Source organism: Mirounga leonina, unplaced genomic scaffold (genome assembly GCF_011800145.1).
Source record: "Mirounga leonina isolate KUSES-001 unplaced genomic scaffold, KU_Mleo_1.0 Mir_82, whole genome shotgun sequence".
Taxonomy (NCBI): domain Eukaryota; kingdom Metazoa; phylum Chordata; class Mammalia; order Carnivora; family Phocidae; genus Mirounga; species Mirounga leonina.
The window spans coordinates 4,514,661-4,532,829 of record NW_023270825.1 but is presented as its reverse complement, the minus strand read 5'-3'; the positions used below and the strand labels follow the sequence as shown (position 1 = coordinate 4,532,829).

Genomic DNA, 18,169 nt, shown 5'->3' with positions numbered 1-18,169 from the left:
AAACAACCCGGAGCCAAGTTCTTTCCACCGATGTCTTTTATTAATGAACAGAAGTACAGTACTAACTGAGACAGGGCATGCATCGCAGACAACAGGAGAGCAAGCCACAGAAACCAGGAGTTGGAGGGCCTCAATATGTCTGAGGTAGAGCGAGGTGGTGCCGGGGAGCGGGACACTGGGGGACGAGCACCGGCCCCACTCGGGACAGTGGACCACAGGAGAGCTGGGGTGGTGTATCGGTCACACGGCGAAAACAGTTTAAAAACATTTCACATCCCTCCACCCATTCCAGTTCCCCTCTTCGTGGACAGAGTTTCGGGTTCCCTGGTCGCCGGCCCACTGGGGGTGTCTCCATAGACAGTGTCCTTCCCCTCCCAGGGGCAGGCCCCACTTGTCCTCCCCTGAAAAATAAAGGAGCTTTGTTTTGAAAACGCCAAGGCTGCCATCCAGGGAGCTGGAGGCCAAGTGCGTTAAGAAAGACCCTTTTTCTCTATAAAAATAGTTTCACTTTATAAAAGGGGGGAAATGCTCATCTCAGGTGGGGAAGGATGTTGGGATGTGAAAAACGTTCCACCGTGGTGGGGCTGGGATGGACAAGATGCTGTGGGGAGGGAGGGGACCTCCTCTCAGGCTCGACTGGGTTGGGTGGCAGAGAGGGTCCTGGTTGGTGGGGGGGCGCTGGGGAGGACGAGTGTCTCGGGGAGAGGCGCGCTGTGCCCTCGGGGCCCAGGTGGTGGGTGGCCGCGGCCTGCAGGCAGGCGCTCAGTTGAGCAAGGTTCCGTAGAGCTGGGCTTTCGTGAGGCTGTCCTTGCGGCTGAGCCCCGAGCCACCAGTCCGCGGGAAGGCTGGCTGGGGGCTGAGGCGGGCAGTGGGGTGCATCTCCGGGGAGGCCTCCATGGAGCTGGGCTCCAGGGAGTCCCTGGAACTGTGGGGGCTATGCTCCGGCTCAGGGCTGCCGCCTGCCCCGCACAGCTGCACCCCAAGCCTCTCCGCGTCCCCCTGGCTGGGCGCGTAGCCGGGCAGTGGGTCGGCCGTGCGGCTGGGGCTCAGACTCAGGTCGCCGCTGGCCCGGAGGAAGTGGGGCTCTGCCAGGTGGCCCTGGGAGAGGTCGTCACCCTCCGAGAAGCTGTCGGCCTTGTAGGTGGCATAGAGGGGGCTGGCGCGGCCCTCGGCCTTCTTGCCCGGGCTGCCCCCGCTGCCGTAGTAGCGTTCCGAGAAGCTGCAGGGTGAGGCGCGGCCGGCGGTGGTGGCCGGGTAGGAGTAGGCGCCAATGTCCTCCACGCTCAGGGGCCGCCACTGGCCCCGCACGTCCTCCCCAGGGAGCCGGGCCGTCCCCGGCTTGGCCCGCAAGCTCCACAGGTTTGGGGGCATCAGGGCCTGCTGGGGGCCCGGGGAAGCCGGGAAGCGGAAGGGCTCGGCGGGGTACGGAGACATGGTCCGCGCAAACCCCGGGGCCACCTCGGCCTCGAGCGGCGCTGCCACGCTGGCCGTGGCCTTGGCAAAGCGCGGGCTGCCCTCGTAGGCAGCGGCAGGTGGCTTGCGGTCGAAGAGCTCGTCACGGCTGTTCAGGTAGATGGCCTGCTGCGAGGCAGTGAGCGTGCTGGCCTGGGCGTGCTCCTTCTCCTCCGACGTGGCGCTGAAGCTGGAGTAAGAGCTGGACGTGGGCAGCGAGCCCGCATAGGCTGGGAAGGCCTCATGCCGGAAGCCTGCGGGGAAGGCGGCCGCCTCGGCCTCCTCCTCCTCCTCGGCCGCGCTGTCGGTGGAGTTGTGAGCCCGCAGGAAGCCCACGTCGGTCACGGGCGCGTCCACGCTGGGCCGCCGGGTGCGCCGCCGCTCCTCGGGGCAGTAGAGGGCTGTGTCGCTGCAGTAGATGTCCCCCTTGTAGGGGGGCCGTGGGCCCTGCTTCTCCATCCCATCCCGGAAGGCCAGGTCGCGGGCTGAGGCATCAGACAGGCGGGAGGACAGGCTGTTGGGGTCAGGCTTCTCCAGCACCTTGGCAATGACGCAGGTGGGGACGCTGTCGGCATAGGCCGGACGGCAGAGCGGGGAAGGCAGGCTGCAGCCGTGCTTCTCCATGTGCAGGCTCACACGCTCCTGGAAGTCGGAGGGCAGCTGGTCGGGGTGGAGGGGAGGGGGTGGTAGGAGGGCAGGGACAGGGGTAGCAGTCAGCCTGGCACCTGCAGCCCTGACCGTGACCAACAGATGCACACACGGAAGAAGAGGGACCTGCCCAGGGCTTCTCAAACTGCACCGGCTAAAGCCAGCACCCAGGACTCTGTATGTCACAAGCTCCTGAGACTCGCCCGAGGACCCCCGGTCACCTCTGTCTCCCCAGCCCACAACAACTGGGCCTGAAGAGCCCAGAGGGTGGAACCAGGGTCTGACCTGGGCCCTTCTCGGGGCTGCAGCCCCCCTCATTTCCTCCCACCAAGAGGATTACTTGCTCTCCCAGCCCCGAGGTCTGTCGGGGGCACCCCTGCTGGGTCATGAGGCCTGGGTGCTCCTGAACAAGACAGACTCAGATGCAACACAGACTCAGGGCCAGGCGACCAGCGGCTTCTGCACCAGCCCCTGGTGCCTCATGGGGCCGTCCCACTACTGTTTGATCTATTTTGTGAGTGTCTTAGGTGTGGCCCAGGCCCAGACGAGAGGGGACACGGAGGACCAAGGTCTGGGTGAGGGCAGTGCGTGGAGCTGGGGCAGCCTGGCAGGGGTGGGGGGCCCTGGGGCCTTGGCTGAGTCACCCCCGTGTCGGGATCACTCTGCCCCATCAGTGCACAGTGGACTGAGGCCTTGGAGCAGGGACAAGAAGCAGCCCCCAGAGGAAACCAAAGGGAATGGGCAGGCTGTCCCAGATGGATGAGGAGGTGTGTGGGGGGGTGGCCCTCCACCATGTTCAGAAAAGCCAGGATACTTGCAGGAGTGAGGAGGGATGGGGGCTCCAGGCTCACCCAGCGCCTTCCCCTCAAAGGGGAGAAGTGGCCTTGGGGTGGGACCTGCAGAAAAGGAGCCCCGAGTAGTCCTGGGGCGAGGGCTGGCCTCCCTGGGGCGGGGCTGACGTTACCTCGGACACCTTACGGACCCTGCCGTAGGTCTGGCTGCACTGCAGCAGCTGGGCCGCTAGATTGCAGTCCTTCCTATAGAGCTCCTACAAGACAAGAGAAGGCGTTTGGTGCAGGCTCGCCCCGCGCCAAGGTCCCTGCTGCCCGGCGCCCAGGGGCCAACGCGGAGACCAGGTGTGGGGGGAGCCGGCTGGGCAGCAGGCCGGGCAGGACCCTGTCTGGGCCTCAGGCGCTCGCCTGCACTCCGGGGCCTCGGTTCTGACCTGGAGCCGCTGGGGCAGAGAGGGCCCTGCCAGGCACTTCTGCTGCCGCCCCAGACGGGAACCTCCCACAAGGTGGGGGCGGTGGTGGAAGAAGGGCCTCCAGTGGCCCCTGAGCTCCCGGAGGCCCCAGGCATGGAGAGCATGCCTGGTCTTCCTGTCCCCCCCTCCCAAAGCGGACCGTGCCGGCACCAGCCAGTGGTAAGGAACGTGCCCGCGGCCCCTGCCTCCCCGCGTCTCAGACTTGCTCCGCACACCCCCCTTCCTAAAGTGTGGCCTGCTTATGGGGGTGGCTGCAGGGCTGGGTGAGGGGCAGGGCGGAGAGGGGCAGAGGGCCTGTGTGACCCAAGGTCCGGGCAGGGACGGACTCAGCCTCCTGAGCTGAAAACAGATGCAAACAGTAGGACTTGAGAGGATTTGCTTCCATCTTTGGAAAATCTCTGTTGCATGTGCCTGTGGTTGGGCCTTTCCCTCCTGCCCCCCAGCCGGGGGTCCTCCGCTGTGAGGGCTCTGACAGCGAGGAATCTGGGGTCCACCAACGGGCCCCGAGACCCTCCTGCTCCCCCCGGTCTCAGCTCAACCAGGACCAGGTGTTCTGCAGCGGAGATGGGCTATGGAAGGCACGGGCACCACTGCCCCCTGCCCCCCCGTTTCTGGAGGCTCCCCCACCTCCACCATCTGCGCTGAGCCTCATGCCCCCAGCTTGGCCTGCCAAGTGGAGAGACACTGGGTCCCCAGCCTCCGCAATGTCTCCTTGAGTCCCCTGGGAAGGGCACAGTCGGCCAAAAGCTGAGAATGGATCCCCCGTGAGGCCTCAGACTCGCTGCCTCTGGCCTCAAGGGGCCGTGAGCACTGGCTGGCCAGCTCAGAGCCGCCACCGCATCCCTCGCAGCCCCCAGCGTGGCCCCGGGCCTTGTGCGGGGCCTCCCCCTCCTCTGCCTGCACTCCTCTCCCTCCTCACCGCACCTGCACGCTGATCTCCGCCCTCAACTCCAGACCCTGCCGTCCGGGCATGCCCTGCAGCTGTCCGGTGCCCGTTCCAGCCCCACTCCTGCTCCTCCCCAGGCACACACCCACCCCGAGACAGCAGGTCGCTTCTTTCCTTCGGGCTCTGAACCCTGCTGTTGGGCTGGACCCTTCTCTTCCCCCACACCCCATGTCCAAAATCCCCATTAATGCTGTGGGTTCCATCTTTGAACCAGAAGCTGAGCCCCTGTCCCCACCGTCTGTTCTCGGTGAGCCCAGAAAAGCGTAGGTCCAGTCATGTTACTCCTCTCTTCAAGAACCTTCCGTAGCTCCCTACTTCATCCAGAATAAAACCCAGATTCCTAGAGGAGCCTGCACCGTGTGGCCTCTGGTTCTATTTCTGACCTCAGACCTTGCCCTGCCCCCCCTCCGCCGCCAGGAGGCCCCTCTGCTGTTCTTGCAGGCCCTCCTCTGCCACTCCGGTTCTTTCCACCGGAAGGAAGGCTCTTCCCCCGGTGCCCGTGGCCCCCTCTCTGGCCACTTTCAGGTCTTGATCTAGCAGCCTCTTCCAGAAGCACCCAAATGACTCCCTAGCACCGTTTGCTGTGTTGTTTTTCCCTGTGGCATTCAGCACTTCTAACACGCTACGCGGTTTGCGTATCTATCTTGCTTGCCGTCTTCCCTGCTCAGGTGTAAACTCCACGTGGGCAGGGAGGGGTTTTGCCTGCGTCGTTCACACCATGATCTCACAGCCTCAGCAGGCCTGGCAAGAAGCAGACATTCCTTAGTGAATGTGTGGTCAGCTGTCAGGGGTCCTCGAGTGGGGCTGGGCCCATCTCACGGGGCCCGTGAAATCAGAGCATCCACATGGGCTCTGATGCCCACGGGGGCTGGCTGGGGCAGGAGCGAGCATGCCCCAAACCTGGGGTCAGGAAGCACCGCCTTGAATGGGATAATATGGCCCAGGGGCAGCTACCTCAAGCCCTATTTCCTTCCAGCAGAGGGTCTTCCTGAATACCCTTGGCAGTGTATGTCTGGTGAGGGAGCCCTGTCCTTCCACCTTGCCTTACCAGCCCCTGAAGCCTGGAGGCCACGGGGCCTGGGCTTGGGCCCCCAGGGTCACGGTGGTCCAACACTCACATTGTCCTCCGACAGCTTGTCGATGGTCACCTTGGCCTCTAGCAGGTGGCTGTTGAGGGCAACAATCTCATGGCTCAGCGCTCGCTTCTCTTCCTCATAGTGCTGGCCCTGGGGCGAGGGGTGGGGGGGTATGGGAAGGAGCCGGTCAGGGGTCAGCCAAGGCCTGGGCCTCAAGTCCAGTTGCTCCATAGGCCTCCCGGGTGCCCTCTTGCAGTCGATAACGATGAGGTGTTTGCAAGGCCAAGGAAGGTGGGGTTAGGAGCACAGACCACCAGGTTCAAATCCACCTGTGTTCCAGCACGGACGAGCCAGACCGCCCTGGGCAAGTCACTGGCTCCCTGAGCCTCTTGCTCATCCACACCATGGGGACAGTAATGCCTACCTCCTGAGTCTGCACTCAGCACAAAGCCTGGCCCCTCTCCCTGCACCCCACCCCCTCCTGCCTTGAGCCTGTCCTCTTTCAGCCTCCACCTGAGCTCAGAAAGGCAAGGGCCCTTGTCCGGGGTCCCAAGCCGCGCTGTCTCTGCTCCGACAGACTCTAAGACAGCAGGTGTTGAAGGCCCATTTGTGATTTTCAGAAACAAAACAAGCCCGGAACCTACTAGAAGGAGAGGGAAGGTGCCAGATCCCGCCCGGCCCCGCCCTGACACACCAGCCATACAGGACCAGGAGGCCTCCAGCACCGTCCCCCAGGCGGCAGCGGGGTGGTGGCCCTCACCATGCGGTACAGCTTGTCCTCCAGCTCCTGGTTGATCCTCTGCAGCGCCATGTAGTTGCTCTGAATCCTGGAACAATGGGGTGGCTGCGGTGCCCGGCCCGACCCTCCCAGGACCCCTACAGCCACCCGGCGGGCAGGGCAGGGCTGAACACAGGCCTCCTGAGCCTGCCCATGGGTCCCACCCTGGTCTACCTGCTCCTCCGCACACAGCAAAGAGCGAATGTGGAGAGGCCTTTCCTGGGCCAGGGTCGAGGACCCCCTGGAGATGAAAAGGGAAGGCCTCTACTCCCAAGCGACTCTGTCCGGTCCTTGCTCAGAGTGTTTCACTCACATTTACTCACTCGGTCTCGAGGTTAGCAGGGCAGAGACTTAGGACTGGCCGCTCGGGCAGCCCCAGACTGAGTGCTGGGGACACATGCTGGCTGAAACCGGGCTCCCCGGGGAAGAAGGGGGAAGGCGGGAGCAGGTGTTGGGTGGGAATCAGGAGCCGGGTTCCCACTACACGTGGCGTGCTGGTGGAAGAGGATTTGGGACCGCGCGCGTCCTCTCGACAACCTGGGTGCCGTGTCACTGTGCGCCCCCGCCCAGCCTTACCAGTGGGGAACTGAGGTGGAGGTACTTCAAGCAGTAAGCGGCAGAGGCGAGACCTGAACCGAGGTCTGACTGCGAGGCCTGAGCTTGGTTCCCACGCAACTAGATGGGGGGGGGGGGGGGGGCCCGGGGGGGGGGGGGGGGGGGGGGACAAACGGCCCTCCTGGCAGATCCCGGCAGGGACAGCAGGAGCCTACGCGCCATCAGTGTTTAAAACAAACCAAGCCGGGGCGCCTGGGTGGCTCAGTTGGTTAAAACAAACCAAACCAAGGGCAGACTGTGTGTTCTCTCTGTATCTTCCTAAAGGCTGGAAAGTGTGCAAGATGTAGGAAAATATCTTCAATATGCAGAACCAAGTTTTTAGAAAAGTTCGGCTTTTAAGGGAGTAACCACTCAGGGCCCAGCACGCCTTGCCCCACACTTCGCTTGCTGCCACGCTGCTCAAGGGGACGGTCCCTGAACACCGCTTCGTCTCCGGGGCTAGACATCGCTTTTCCTATCCGGGACCCAGGGGACGGGGGCGGGGGCCCCGGCGGGCCAGGAGGGGTCTGGAGACGGCTGCCCGTGGGTCATGCTGCCGTCCCGGCTAGAATATATGGGAGGAACGAACAGAGGATGGAGAGGTGCCTGGAAGAGCCTGTCCTGGCAGGACCTAGAGCCAGAGCCCAATCCCCACCCAGCCGCTCTTAGCACACGGAGCTTGCCCTCCCTGACCCTGGACTTGGCGTCGGTGAACGGGGTCCACAGCCCCCGGGGAAGGGGGGGCAGGCAGGGTTTCCCCGGCGGCCGCCCCGGGCCCCGCCCCCCGTACCTGCGCAGCTTCTCCGTGACCTTCTCGAGCTCCTCCTGCGCGCGCCGCAGCTCGATCTCCAGGTAGTGGCGCGTGGAGTCGAACTCGGTCTCGAGCTTCTCGAGCTTGTGCGTGGTGTAGGACAGCCGCTTGCGCAGCTCGCCCTTCTGCTCCTGCAGCGCGCTGCAACGACACGCGGCGGCGGGCCGGGCCGCGGCGCTGAGCGCGGGAAACGGAGCCCGAGCGGGCCAGCCGCCGCGCCGCGGGTGCGCAGCGTGTGCGCCCGGCCGCACGGCCACACGCGAGGGCGCACGCGCGCGCGCACCGAACACCCTCCCCGGCGGCTCCCAGCCCCTGGGCGGGGGCGGGGCGGGAGGTCAGAGGGTCGGTCCTTCAGCCTCCAGCGCCGCCCCGCCCTCAGGCACTCCCTGCGCCGTCGCCCCGGGGGAGGGACGCCGCCCCCGAAACTGGCGAGTGTTCGGGGCGGCTTAAAGGACCCTGGTTTGAGGAGCGCTCGTCAGCCCCCGGCGCTCCGACTCGGGGCCGCCCCCCGGATGGCACAGCTTGCAGGGGCCCCCGCTTGGGCTCCTGCGTGGCGCCCGGCAGCCCTCTCGTCCCCGGATTGGCTGGGTGGCCTCCGGGCCGGGGAGAGGCCGGGCTGTGCGCCCCATGCCCAGGCCGCCTCCGCCACAGTGGCCAGCGAGCTGCGCACAGCTTCGGAAACTCTGCAAAGCCCTGGCCTGCTCGCGCCCCGCTTCCTCCAGGAAGCCTTCCAGAGCCCCAGCCCCAGCTCTTGAGGCTCCATTTTCCCCACAGACCGTGGGCTCCTCTAGCACGCCAGGACGCTGAGCCCCCAGCCCCAGGAAACAGAGACACCCGATCATGGGCCACTGTCCGCATGCCCTCGTTTCTACAGTCAGGCCAAAGGCAGGAGGGGCAAGTATGGTGGCTGCGCCCAGTATGGTGACCCTGAACTCCACCCGGGCAAGGGCCACACCCTCCTGTGGACAGCCACCCCTACTCCCAAACACGCACTGACCTATGCACGGCCCCCTTTACGGGCTGAGCTCGAAGGGCCTCATCCCTAAGAGTGGGGCCAAGAGCGCCGACTTCCTGCAGGCCCGGGGCTGCCCGGCGGGTGCGGGGCACCAGGTGCGCCTGCTGGGTGTCAGGCAGGAGCAGAGCTAGGATTCCAGCTCTGTTCAGGACGCCCCTGGGCTCCGTAACCAGGAAGCCCACGCGGGGTGGTGCCGCCCACAGGGGAAGTCCAGCCTGGCATCACCGGGTGGCCAGGGCCGCTGCTCTCACAGACTCGCTGCCGGTCCCTGCCGCCACGGGCCCCAGGCTGCCCACTCTCAGGCCTCAGCTTCCCCCTGGAAAGACTGGACCGCCCTCATCTTGCCCTGGGGACACAAAGCCCAGGTTCTGGGAAAACTTCTGCCCAGAGAGGTTCCCCGGGTCCGAGGTGGGGGGCGGGGGGGCAAGCGGGCCCCCTGTTTGCTGGAACAAGTGCACAGCCCCAGGGGACAATCTGGAGCCAACACCCCTTTGAATGGTCATTTCTGGTGCGTTTGCTGGGGGCCCGGGGAAGAGGACTAGAGACAGCACCCACTGGAGACTGTTGCAGGGGAGTGGGAGGGGAGTCCCCAGGTGTCCGGCTGAAAACCGCGGGAGGCAGGGCTCGGGAACCCTGACTCTGCCCAGAGATGTTGTGGGACCTCGAGCAAGAGCCCGTGTTCTCAGGACCTCCGAGACCCAAACCGGAGTCAGTGATCTAGGGAGCAGGCAGTCTCCTTCCGTCTCCGGCCCAGCGTGTAAGCCGCTCATGTTACCATGGGCGCACACCCAACAGATCTCCATTAAATATTCCTGGATTCCTGCCCACGTCTACATCATTTTTTAAGAAATAAAAATAAAAAGTTGCCTACGTTTCGAGAACCTCAGAGAAGGGTGGGGCAGGTCCCCACGGGGGTCAGACTCCGAGGAGGAAGCAGAGCCTTAATCCAGGAGAGCCCTGCAGCAGTGTCCACCGCTGCCCACGCAGGTCTGGCTGCCTCCTCCAGGCAGCATGCCGGACTGTCCCACCCTGCAGCTACAGATCCCAGATGGTCCTCCGCCCCAGCCCTCTCCCCAGTGTGGTGAGGAGCTTCTTAGCTTCTTAGGGACTCTCCCATGTCAGCCAGGGCTCCCCCTGCAGGCACAGTGTCGGGGGAGGGGGTGGGGCAGCAGCCCCTGAAGTCAATTGTCCCGTGGGGGCTGCAGGTCCACCCACAGCCCTCTGTCACAAGGTACAGGTGGGGTCTGCACCCTCGGGAAAAGATGAGAGCATCGTCCATCTACCTGTGTGACCACTTGAGTGGCCACCCCCTGCCACCCAGAGCCAGTGACCTTCCCTCCCAACCATGGCCACCCACCTGCAGCCACAGCACGGACCCTGCCATCATGCAGACCGCCCCGTCCTGATGTGACCCAGCCACACGTCCAACCCATACCAGACCGTCCTCCCTTCCTCTCCGGCCCCGCCGCACCCCGTTCCTGGCCCCTTGCAGCAGGGGGCAGGGCCAGCGCGGCCCCCACCCGGAGGAGCCTACCATCTGGACGGAACAGGTTCCGCGGTGAGACAAGCGTACAACAGGGCCGTGAGGTGGGCACCTGGTCAAGGCCTCCCCCTCACCAGGCGACCCCTTTGCTGGGCTGGCCTGTCCGAGCCTCGTGGCACCCAGCGGCCTTCCAGACGTAACGGGGCGGATCTATCCCACCGACCCTCAGACACTACTCCCACCCGCCCCCGAGCCCTGCCCCGGCCAGGCCTGGGACCACAGCACCCCCAGCCCCGGACTCCCGCCCCTCCTGAGCCCCGGACACACCTCTGACCCCTCAATCTCAGCAGAGGCCCAGGCCCACGGCTGGAGTCCACCCCGTCTCTCCCCATCTCTGCCACTCGGGCTCTGTCCAGTCTGCAGAGCCCTCGGCTTTGCCCAGGCTGATCGTCAGGGCCCTGTTTGCCCCCAGCCCCTCGCTGCACATCTCAGGCTGAATCTCCTCCCCGCCCGGCCACACACGGAGCACCTCCCTGGCCCCACATGCTTCCATCTCCAGCCCCGGCCTCTCTCTGGCCCACTCCCCCACGTCCAGCCATCCACGGCCCACGGGCACCTGACACTCCGTGCATTCAATGCTGTCCCATCCCTGCCCTCTGCGGTCCCCACCCCGAGAAGGGCACAGCTACCCTCAGTCCCCAATTAGACTCCGAGTGGCCGTGGTGACCCCTCCTTGCCCCTTGCCCCTCACAGGCGGTCACTGAGTCCTGGTGATCAGCTACTCAGAAGCTTTGGACATGTCCCCTCCTCGGCCTGGTCCAGGAAGGTCCCGGGCTGGGCGTCCGGGGGTCTGCGGTCACCTGGGGGTGCCCCCATCGCTGCCACGGCTGCCCCCTCCCCGGGCATCAACCTGAGCCCTGCCTGACCTCTGCCTTGGTCTCCATGTCTGTAAAGCTGGGGTGTGGGCACCCACACACGGGGCGCTAGGGCCGTCGTGTGGTCCGTGTCCTGCCCTTGCTCATCAGAAGCACCAGGAGATGATGCTAGAGGCCAGGGCCGCGTGGACGTGGGAATCTGGGGAGATTGCCCGGGGCCAGGGGCCTCTGCTTCCCCCTGGGCAAGGAGTCGACTTAGGAGGCTCTGGCGTCTGGAAACAGCCCCTCAACAGAAGCACAGGGAGGGTGTGGGAGTCCTTTGTGACCAGACCAGCCAGTGCCAGGCCCTCGGTAAGGGCCACGCTCCCAGGCCGGGCGCTCAGGAAACCCTACTCAGACTGTAGCCTGGTGAAGTCACCTTGCTTTGCCCTGGGTCTTGGTGAATCGAATCAGGACGTGCACCTAACCTGACAGGGTGTGTGGGGGTGAGGAGGTGTTTTCCAGTTCCTTCCTGGCCCATGGGAAGCCCCTGGACGCGTGTTCCCGCCTCCCAGAGAAGAACGATGAGCTTAGGAGTGCAGGCCTCGTCCCAGGGCAGACCCCCCGCCCCACCCCCGCCTTCTACCAGGAGCCCTCCCTGGACACTCAGGGGAGGCTTGAGCCCCAGGACAGAGCCCTCAGCTAGGGCCAGGGGGTGCGGGCGGTGGGGCGTCGAGGGCCTTGGCTCTGAGAAGGATGGTGCAGGACGGTGTGGTGAGGCCGTGCTGGGGGCCCTTCCCCATCGGTCTCGGGCGAGGTGACGCAGACAAGGGAGGGATGTCTGGGGACAGACGCAGAGACACCAAGGAACCGGGGAGACAACAGGTGTGTTACCTGTCCCAGAGCGAGGGCGAGGACCTGGCCAGCCGGCCCTGCAGGATGCGGGGCTGCCCGAGGCACGAGGGCACCCAGGGACTGCGCAGCCTGTGGGTGAAGAGGACAGAGCTGCTCAGCGTGGGGCTGGGGGCGGGGGCGGGGCCGCCATGGGCACAGACCGAGAGAGGGGGGTGTGGAACCCGCCCCCACCGGGCAGCAGAACTTCTGGTCAGCAAGGTGTCAGGGTGCGGGTGTGGGAACCGGGGGCGGGGCAAGCCGGCGCACCTGCCGGCTCTGGGTGCCTGAGCCCCGCGGTGGTACTGTGTCCCACCACCGGCAGGCCTGCCTCGAGGTCTCAGCCTCAGAGAAGAGTCATGGGGGCAGGGTCCCCACAGCTCTGGGCTCCCATCCGGCAGGACCCATTGGCTGGAGATCCCAGGAGGCAAGGAGCGTGGAGGGACAGTTGACGCCAGGCCCCACCTGTGCTGGGCGGCTGTGATGGGCTCACACGTCTAGACAGGGGAGGGGTGTCCTGGGGGCGGAGGGACCTAGCAGAAGTTAGGGGTCCAGGGCAGGGGGGCGGAGAGCGGGATTGGGGGAATGGGGAGCGGGATCGGCTGGATGGATGTGGGAGGGGACCCCGGTCTGCCCTGCCCTTCTTCGGGGCCACCAGGACATTCATCAGCGCCCCAGCCAAGTCCGCTTGGGAGCGCTCTCCCCCACTGTCCCCCGCAGTCTCTCCAGGGACGCTCTGGTGGCCTCGCCGGCCCCAGAGCCAGAGTGGAGATCTGATGAGAGGATGCAGCCCAGGAAATTGGGCTTCCAAAAACCGCTTAGAGACACGGGTATTGAGAGAGCAGTATAATCCCATTTAAAAAGATCTGTATATCGACAGCCACAAAGAGTAAGGTAGGGAAAGAAGGGTTAGTGTTGTCATGGGTGGGTGGTGGGGCTCTGGGTAATTTGAAAATTTTCTTCTATACTTTCCAAGATTTGTCATATTTCCTATAGTGATGAGAAATCAGAAAAAAAATTTACTAAGGATCAAATTTTGCACCCCCCCCCAAAAAAAGACTTGACAAGTCGAGGGGGAAGCGGGGAAGCTCTCAGGCCTGGGCTGTGCCCCGCACACTGGTCTCCACTTCCGGGAGCCCCTGTGTCCCCATCTGTAAGATGGGCTGCCCTTGACCCTGGTCTCCTGAGCTGGGGCCCCAGCACGCTGTGGAGGACGGGTGGTGGGCAGGGCACTGGCTGGGTCTCTGGGTGGATGGGACTTTGAAATTCCAGCCCCAGTGTCCACCCTTGGCCGATGACCCCAATGCCGCCAAGTGAACAGAGCAGGGGCGGGACGGGCCGGTGCCCTTGGGAGCATCCAGAAACCGCCTGTCTGCCCTGGGTGCCTGGACCACAGCCCATCCTGTGGGAGTCCCCCTCCTGGCCCGCAGCCAGTCCTCACTCCACAGGGCCCCTCCGCAGGGGGGACTCCTGGTGGGTGAGTTGTCAGAAGAGTAGCAGGAGGCTGAGGCCTGGGGGGAAACTGAGGCCCAGGGAAGGGGCAGGGCTTGCCTGGAGGCCCAGCGAGCAGGGGGCATGGCTGTGGCTTGACCCAGACACTGCTTCTGGTCACACACAGGGCATTTTTTTGCTGACAATACACTCTTGTTCTGACACAAAGGCTCATTCCCAGCCTGAGGCTGGGGAGTGCCCCATCCTGGAGATGAGAAAACGGGAGCCCAGAGAGGCTAAGCAACTCTCCCAAGATCACACAGCAAGCCTGGGGTGAGGAGGAGAGGAGACCCAGATCTGCTGGCCTCTCCTGGGGCTGCCACCCCCTCCCGGGGCATCTGTGCCGAAGGACAGGACGGCAGCGGGGAGGGAGGGCCACCCACCCCCCCAACAGGCATGCCCAAGTGTTTAAGCGGAGAGACAGCGGAGGAGGGAATTACCTGCCTCCCAGTGGGCTCTCCTGGCCGGCTGCCGGCTGCCATCAGGGCCAGTGACTGCCCCAGTGGGGTCTGGCATGGCAGAGCCACGGCCCCTGTCACAGTGTCACCCCTCGCTGGGCCTGCAAAGCCACTTTCCCACCCTTGCTGGCTGAAGGGCCTGGTGACTGCTGGGCAGACAGATGGACAGAGGCTTTGCCCAGGCTGCCGAAGCCGACCTGCCCTGAGCCCCGGGGCCTTGGTGATCCCGGCTCCCCTCGTGGACAGGGGGTGTCCTCAGGGGGGGCACAATTGCCACCTGACCCTGTGAGATGGGCCTGGGAGGCACCTTGGACCCTGGGGGGCAGGCAGCTGGGAGGGGCAGGATGTCTGCGTGCTCAGGGAGCTGGTGGGGAGACCAGCCTGGCCAGCTCTGAGGGGCTGAGGGACCGAGGGGATGGAGGTGGAGAAGGGGACACAGGGAGCGCCGGGCACTTCTCCCATCTCACCTCATCATCCCCCCATCATCCAGGTGGAGATGGCTGTGGCCACCTGTGGCTGCCTCTGACTGGCCCAGGGGAGGGAGGGGAGGAAGGGGCTTACAGCCACACCTGAGGCCCCCCTCCCCGCCGCACACCAGGCCCCCTTCCTCCTCTCCCTGCGGGGAAAGGACCACAGCCCTCTCCATTCCTGTCTGATCCCCCAAATGCGGCCACACTCACACCTACCATCCAGGCAGTTGCCCATGCTGTTCCCTCTTCTGGAATGTCCTAGCTTCCCTTCTCTCAGTCCCCAGAGCCTCTTTTTTCTTGCGAGGCTCTGTTCAAATGCCACCTCTTCTGGGAAGCCTTCCTTGTTTCCTGCTCACTAAAGGTTCCCTCTCTTTCCTCCTCTGTCCCCAGGGGACTGAGGACTGCCTCCTGATGCCCTTCCTCCATCCCTCAGGACCTCCTGGGGCCTGGGCTTGGGCCGTTTGCCCTCTCTGTTCCCCTTGATGTCTGTGGCACTGGGTGCCACGCTGGGCAGGGGGAGGAAGGGCCTGTGAGCTCCGGGAGCCCTGGGGCGCCGGGAGGAAATCCTGCCCCGCTCCAAGGTGTTGACAAGGTTACTGGGTCGGGTGCACCTGGTGGGCCGGCGGCGGCGCCCGTCGTGGGGGGCTGAAGTCTTTGTGGGGATGAGGCGGGGCGGGCGGGAGGCCGCCGGAGGGCGTGCTGGCTGAAGGAGCTGCGGCCTGCCAGCTCCCAGACGCCGCGGGTCTCTGGGCCCCGGTGTCCCCGCGGCGCGCCCCCACAGGACAGCCTGTCTTCTCAGGCCGTGGCGCCCGGGCCCCACCCAGCAGTCATACTCCAGCAACCCCAAACTGCTTGTCATTGCTCACATGCTGCAGGCAGCTTCTCATCCTGGTGACTTTGTCCCCGTGTCCCCTCTGCCCGGATCGCACGCACTCCCTCCTGCTCCGGGTTAACTCCTCCACATCCAGGGCCTGGTGTCAGGGGGCCCCCCCGGCCCCCCTGCTGCCCCAGCCCAGGCGGTCCCCGGGGCAGGGATCAGTCGCTGCTCGCAGGTGCGCAGCGCACTACAGGGGTTGAGTCGGCTCCTGGGTGTCACTGAGCAGCGGTGCCTGGGGCTCCCGCACCCCCCACGCCCCGTTCCCCCAGCATTCCGGTCTCCCCCCAGCAGCCAGATGGCACGCCAGGAAACCCGGTCACACCATGTGCCACCTCTGGTCAAAATTCCCCCACGTGTGTCCATCCCAAGTCCCTGTCCCCCGGGACTCACCACTGCTCTGCCCTTCCCCGTGCTGGTCCCCTCCATCACCCTGAGCCCCTTCCTTCCCACCTCAGGGCCTTGGTCCTTGCTGCTCCCTCGGCCAGGGACATGCTCTCCCAACTCTTTCCGGGCCGCCCCTCCTCTCTCAGGCCCCGGCCCCTGGCACAGCCTGCCGTCCCCGCTCCATCTCGCTCCTGAGGGGGCAGCACCCTGCTTCCTTGCCTGCTATTCCGTGGGACTCGCCCTCCTCGTTCACCTGCCATCCTTAGCGCCCAGCCCAGCCCCTCCCAGCTAGGCCTCCGGGGGCTCGTTGGGACCGCTGTGTGAAGCCCGCAGGATGTCCCGCCGGACCCGGGAGCGGGTCCCCGCAGAAGGCCTGGTGCCCCGTGCCTTCCCCAGGAGGAGCCAGAGACAGTCCCTTCAGGACCTCGGTGTCGTCTCCCCTGCCTCAAGCCCCTCTTGTGCCCCAGCCTGTGCCTGTGTTCAGTGGTCCCCACTTTCCTGCCGGTCCCAGAAGAGCCTTTCTCTGTTCCTCTAGGGAGCCCACCCTGGCTGGATCTCCCCCGAGGGGCGGGTGGGCATGAAGGGTCAACCAGCACCTCCAGAGCCTTCCGAGGGCCCACCTGCCCCAGGCGCGTGCATAAACCCGCTCGTCTAGTCTCAGACTACCCAGGGGGGAGGTGTGTACCACCCCCATTTTACAGCTGGGGAAACTGAGATGCATGGCAATCAAGGAGTGGGGTGCCTCTGAGGTCACACGGGTTCAGTGCCTGGCCAGCTGCTCTTCCCCTGACGTTGGGATGACAGATTCTAATGCCAACTGCAGTGCTCTGTAGTTTTCTGGGAACCACCTCCCCTGCAGCGTGCTCACGAGGGGGCGCTCCCCCCCCCCCCCCCCTGCCGTGAGGGCCTGTGAGTGCTGCCTGTGGCTGGCAACCCTGCGGCCTAGTGAGCCCTCGGCGGCTGGGCAGACCCAGGGGTGCTCAGGGCTGGGACACGGCAGGTGACCTGGGCAAGTGGACAGAGCCGCTGCAAGTCACCCCCGGGCCTTTGCACACGCTGCCCCTCCTGCTCAGCACATCCCTTCCCGGCTCGTTGGTTCTTTGGTTCACCTCCTCCAGGAAGCCCTCCCAGACCTCCTGCTGGATCAGAAGCCCTCTTTGCTATCCTGGGCCCAGTCTTACAAAGCAGGGGGTGCTGTCCGGGTGCAGGGGCTGTGTCTGCACCCCCTCCTCAGGGTCCCAGAGCCTGGTGCAGGGCCAGGTACATGGCAGAGCCTGGTGGCCAGGTGCTGGAGGCGCCCACGGCCTCTGGGCAGCCCTGGTTTCCGCTGAGCTCCCAGCAGCCTTTTCAGGAAAGGCCCATAGGAGGCGGCCTGAGGACTCTGGCCCCCAAAGAGGAACAGAGGTAAGCAGCCGGGCTCTGGGGGCCTGCGGAGGGCTGGTGGGGGCAGAGCTGGCCCCCTCTTTGTGGGTCACTGCTGTCCACACGGGTCCTCATCACGTCTGCATTATAGACAAAGACCTGGCCCTGAGTGGCCACATGACCTGAAATGTCACATGTGAGTCAGGCCAAACCCAGGCCTCCCGACGCCCAGCTCGGGGCCCTGTTGACCCCCTCCAGCGACAAAGGCCTGTGGACAGATGGTGTGTCAGCCTCTGGAGGCCAGCTGGGAGAGGAGGCTGTCAGTGGCAGAGAACGCGGGTCCCCAGCACGTGGCTGGCACGTGGAAATGCACAACTGCAATGATGACCGGGGGTAGGGGGCACGTGGTGGGGGGCTTGCGCTCCAGGGGCAGGGAGGGAGCGCCCGGACCAGCTCCCACGCCCACGGGGACGCCCCGCTGGCCTTCCCCAATGCCGCCTCCCTTCGGTGATCCCACTTCCGACACCCTGCTCTCTTCCCAGCTCACCACGGGGATGCCCGTCCCTCCACCACCCACCCGCGGGCCTGGGCGCCGGGCGCCACTCTCCACATGCCCTCCCCGGCCTTCCCTTCATCGGGGCCAAACCCCAGCCTGGTGAAGGCCGCCTCTCCACGGACGGCAGGAAATCACGGAGCTGCGTGACGGGCTCCACTGTCTGCTCATCCGACACAATGATCTGGAATGTTCTCACATTCCCTGTCCGTCCCCTGTCCACCCCCTTCCCACCGCCTGGAAAACGACTTCACACCTTCTGCTCCCTGCTCAGCGCCCGCCCCACTCTTCCCAGCCGATCACCTCGCTTCCCTCTCCGCTGAGGAAACGAAGCCGCCCGAGGGAGCTCGCACAGATGTCCCTGCCAGGTGTAGCCACCTACCCGCATCTGCCCGACACCCGGCACCGCCCGCTGTTACTACAGACCGCCCGCCAGGCGGCCCCCCTCCCACTCCCGGCGCAGCTCAGCGACTCTCCCCTTGCTCCCCAAGCACCAGCCCCTCCCTCTCTTCCAGAGCATTCTCTCTGGCATACGAGAGAGTTACGTCTCCCACATTGAGAACAACCTTCCCTTGACCCTCCAGGTACTGCCCCATTCCCTCCCTGCTCCATGGGAATGCTGTCCGTCCTCACTCCCAGCTTGTCAGGACCCACGAAGCCAAGGGCATGGCTGAGCCCTCCCTGGCCCACAAGCACCTCCTCCTCCTTCTCGAAGGTCTGGAGGCGAGAACATCCTGGCGGCGGCCGGGGTGCATCCCAGAG

The 18,169-nt window shown here is 65.2% G+C and overlaps 1 protein-coding gene across 4 annotated transcripts in view; it reads right to left on the bottom strand.

Moving 5' to 3' along the window:
• Positions 1-18,169, bottom strand: part of BEGAIN (brain enriched guanylate kinase associated) — a 28,687-nt gene continuing 10,518 nt past the window's right edge. For 2 of the 4 annotated variants that reach the window (XM_034992417.1, XM_034992416.1), the window contains exons 3-8: positions 11,816-11,905; positions 7,549-7,710; positions 6,147-6,213; positions 5,429-5,536; positions 3,065-3,148; positions 1-2,112 (exon numbers count right to left, since the gene is read on the bottom strand). In XM_034992417.1, the coding sequence (XP_034848308.1) occupies positions 763-2,112; positions 3,065-3,148; positions 5,429-5,536; positions 6,147-6,213; positions 7,549-7,710; positions 11,816-11,905 (1,861 nt within the window). In that variant the 3' untranslated portion in view covers positions 1-762. The remainder of the gene's footprint in view (positions 2,113-3,064; positions 3,149-5,428; positions 5,537-6,146; positions 6,214-7,548; positions 7,711-11,815; positions 11,906-18,169) is intronic. The other 2 variants (XM_034992419.1, XM_034992418.1) reach the window with 1 other exon arrangement.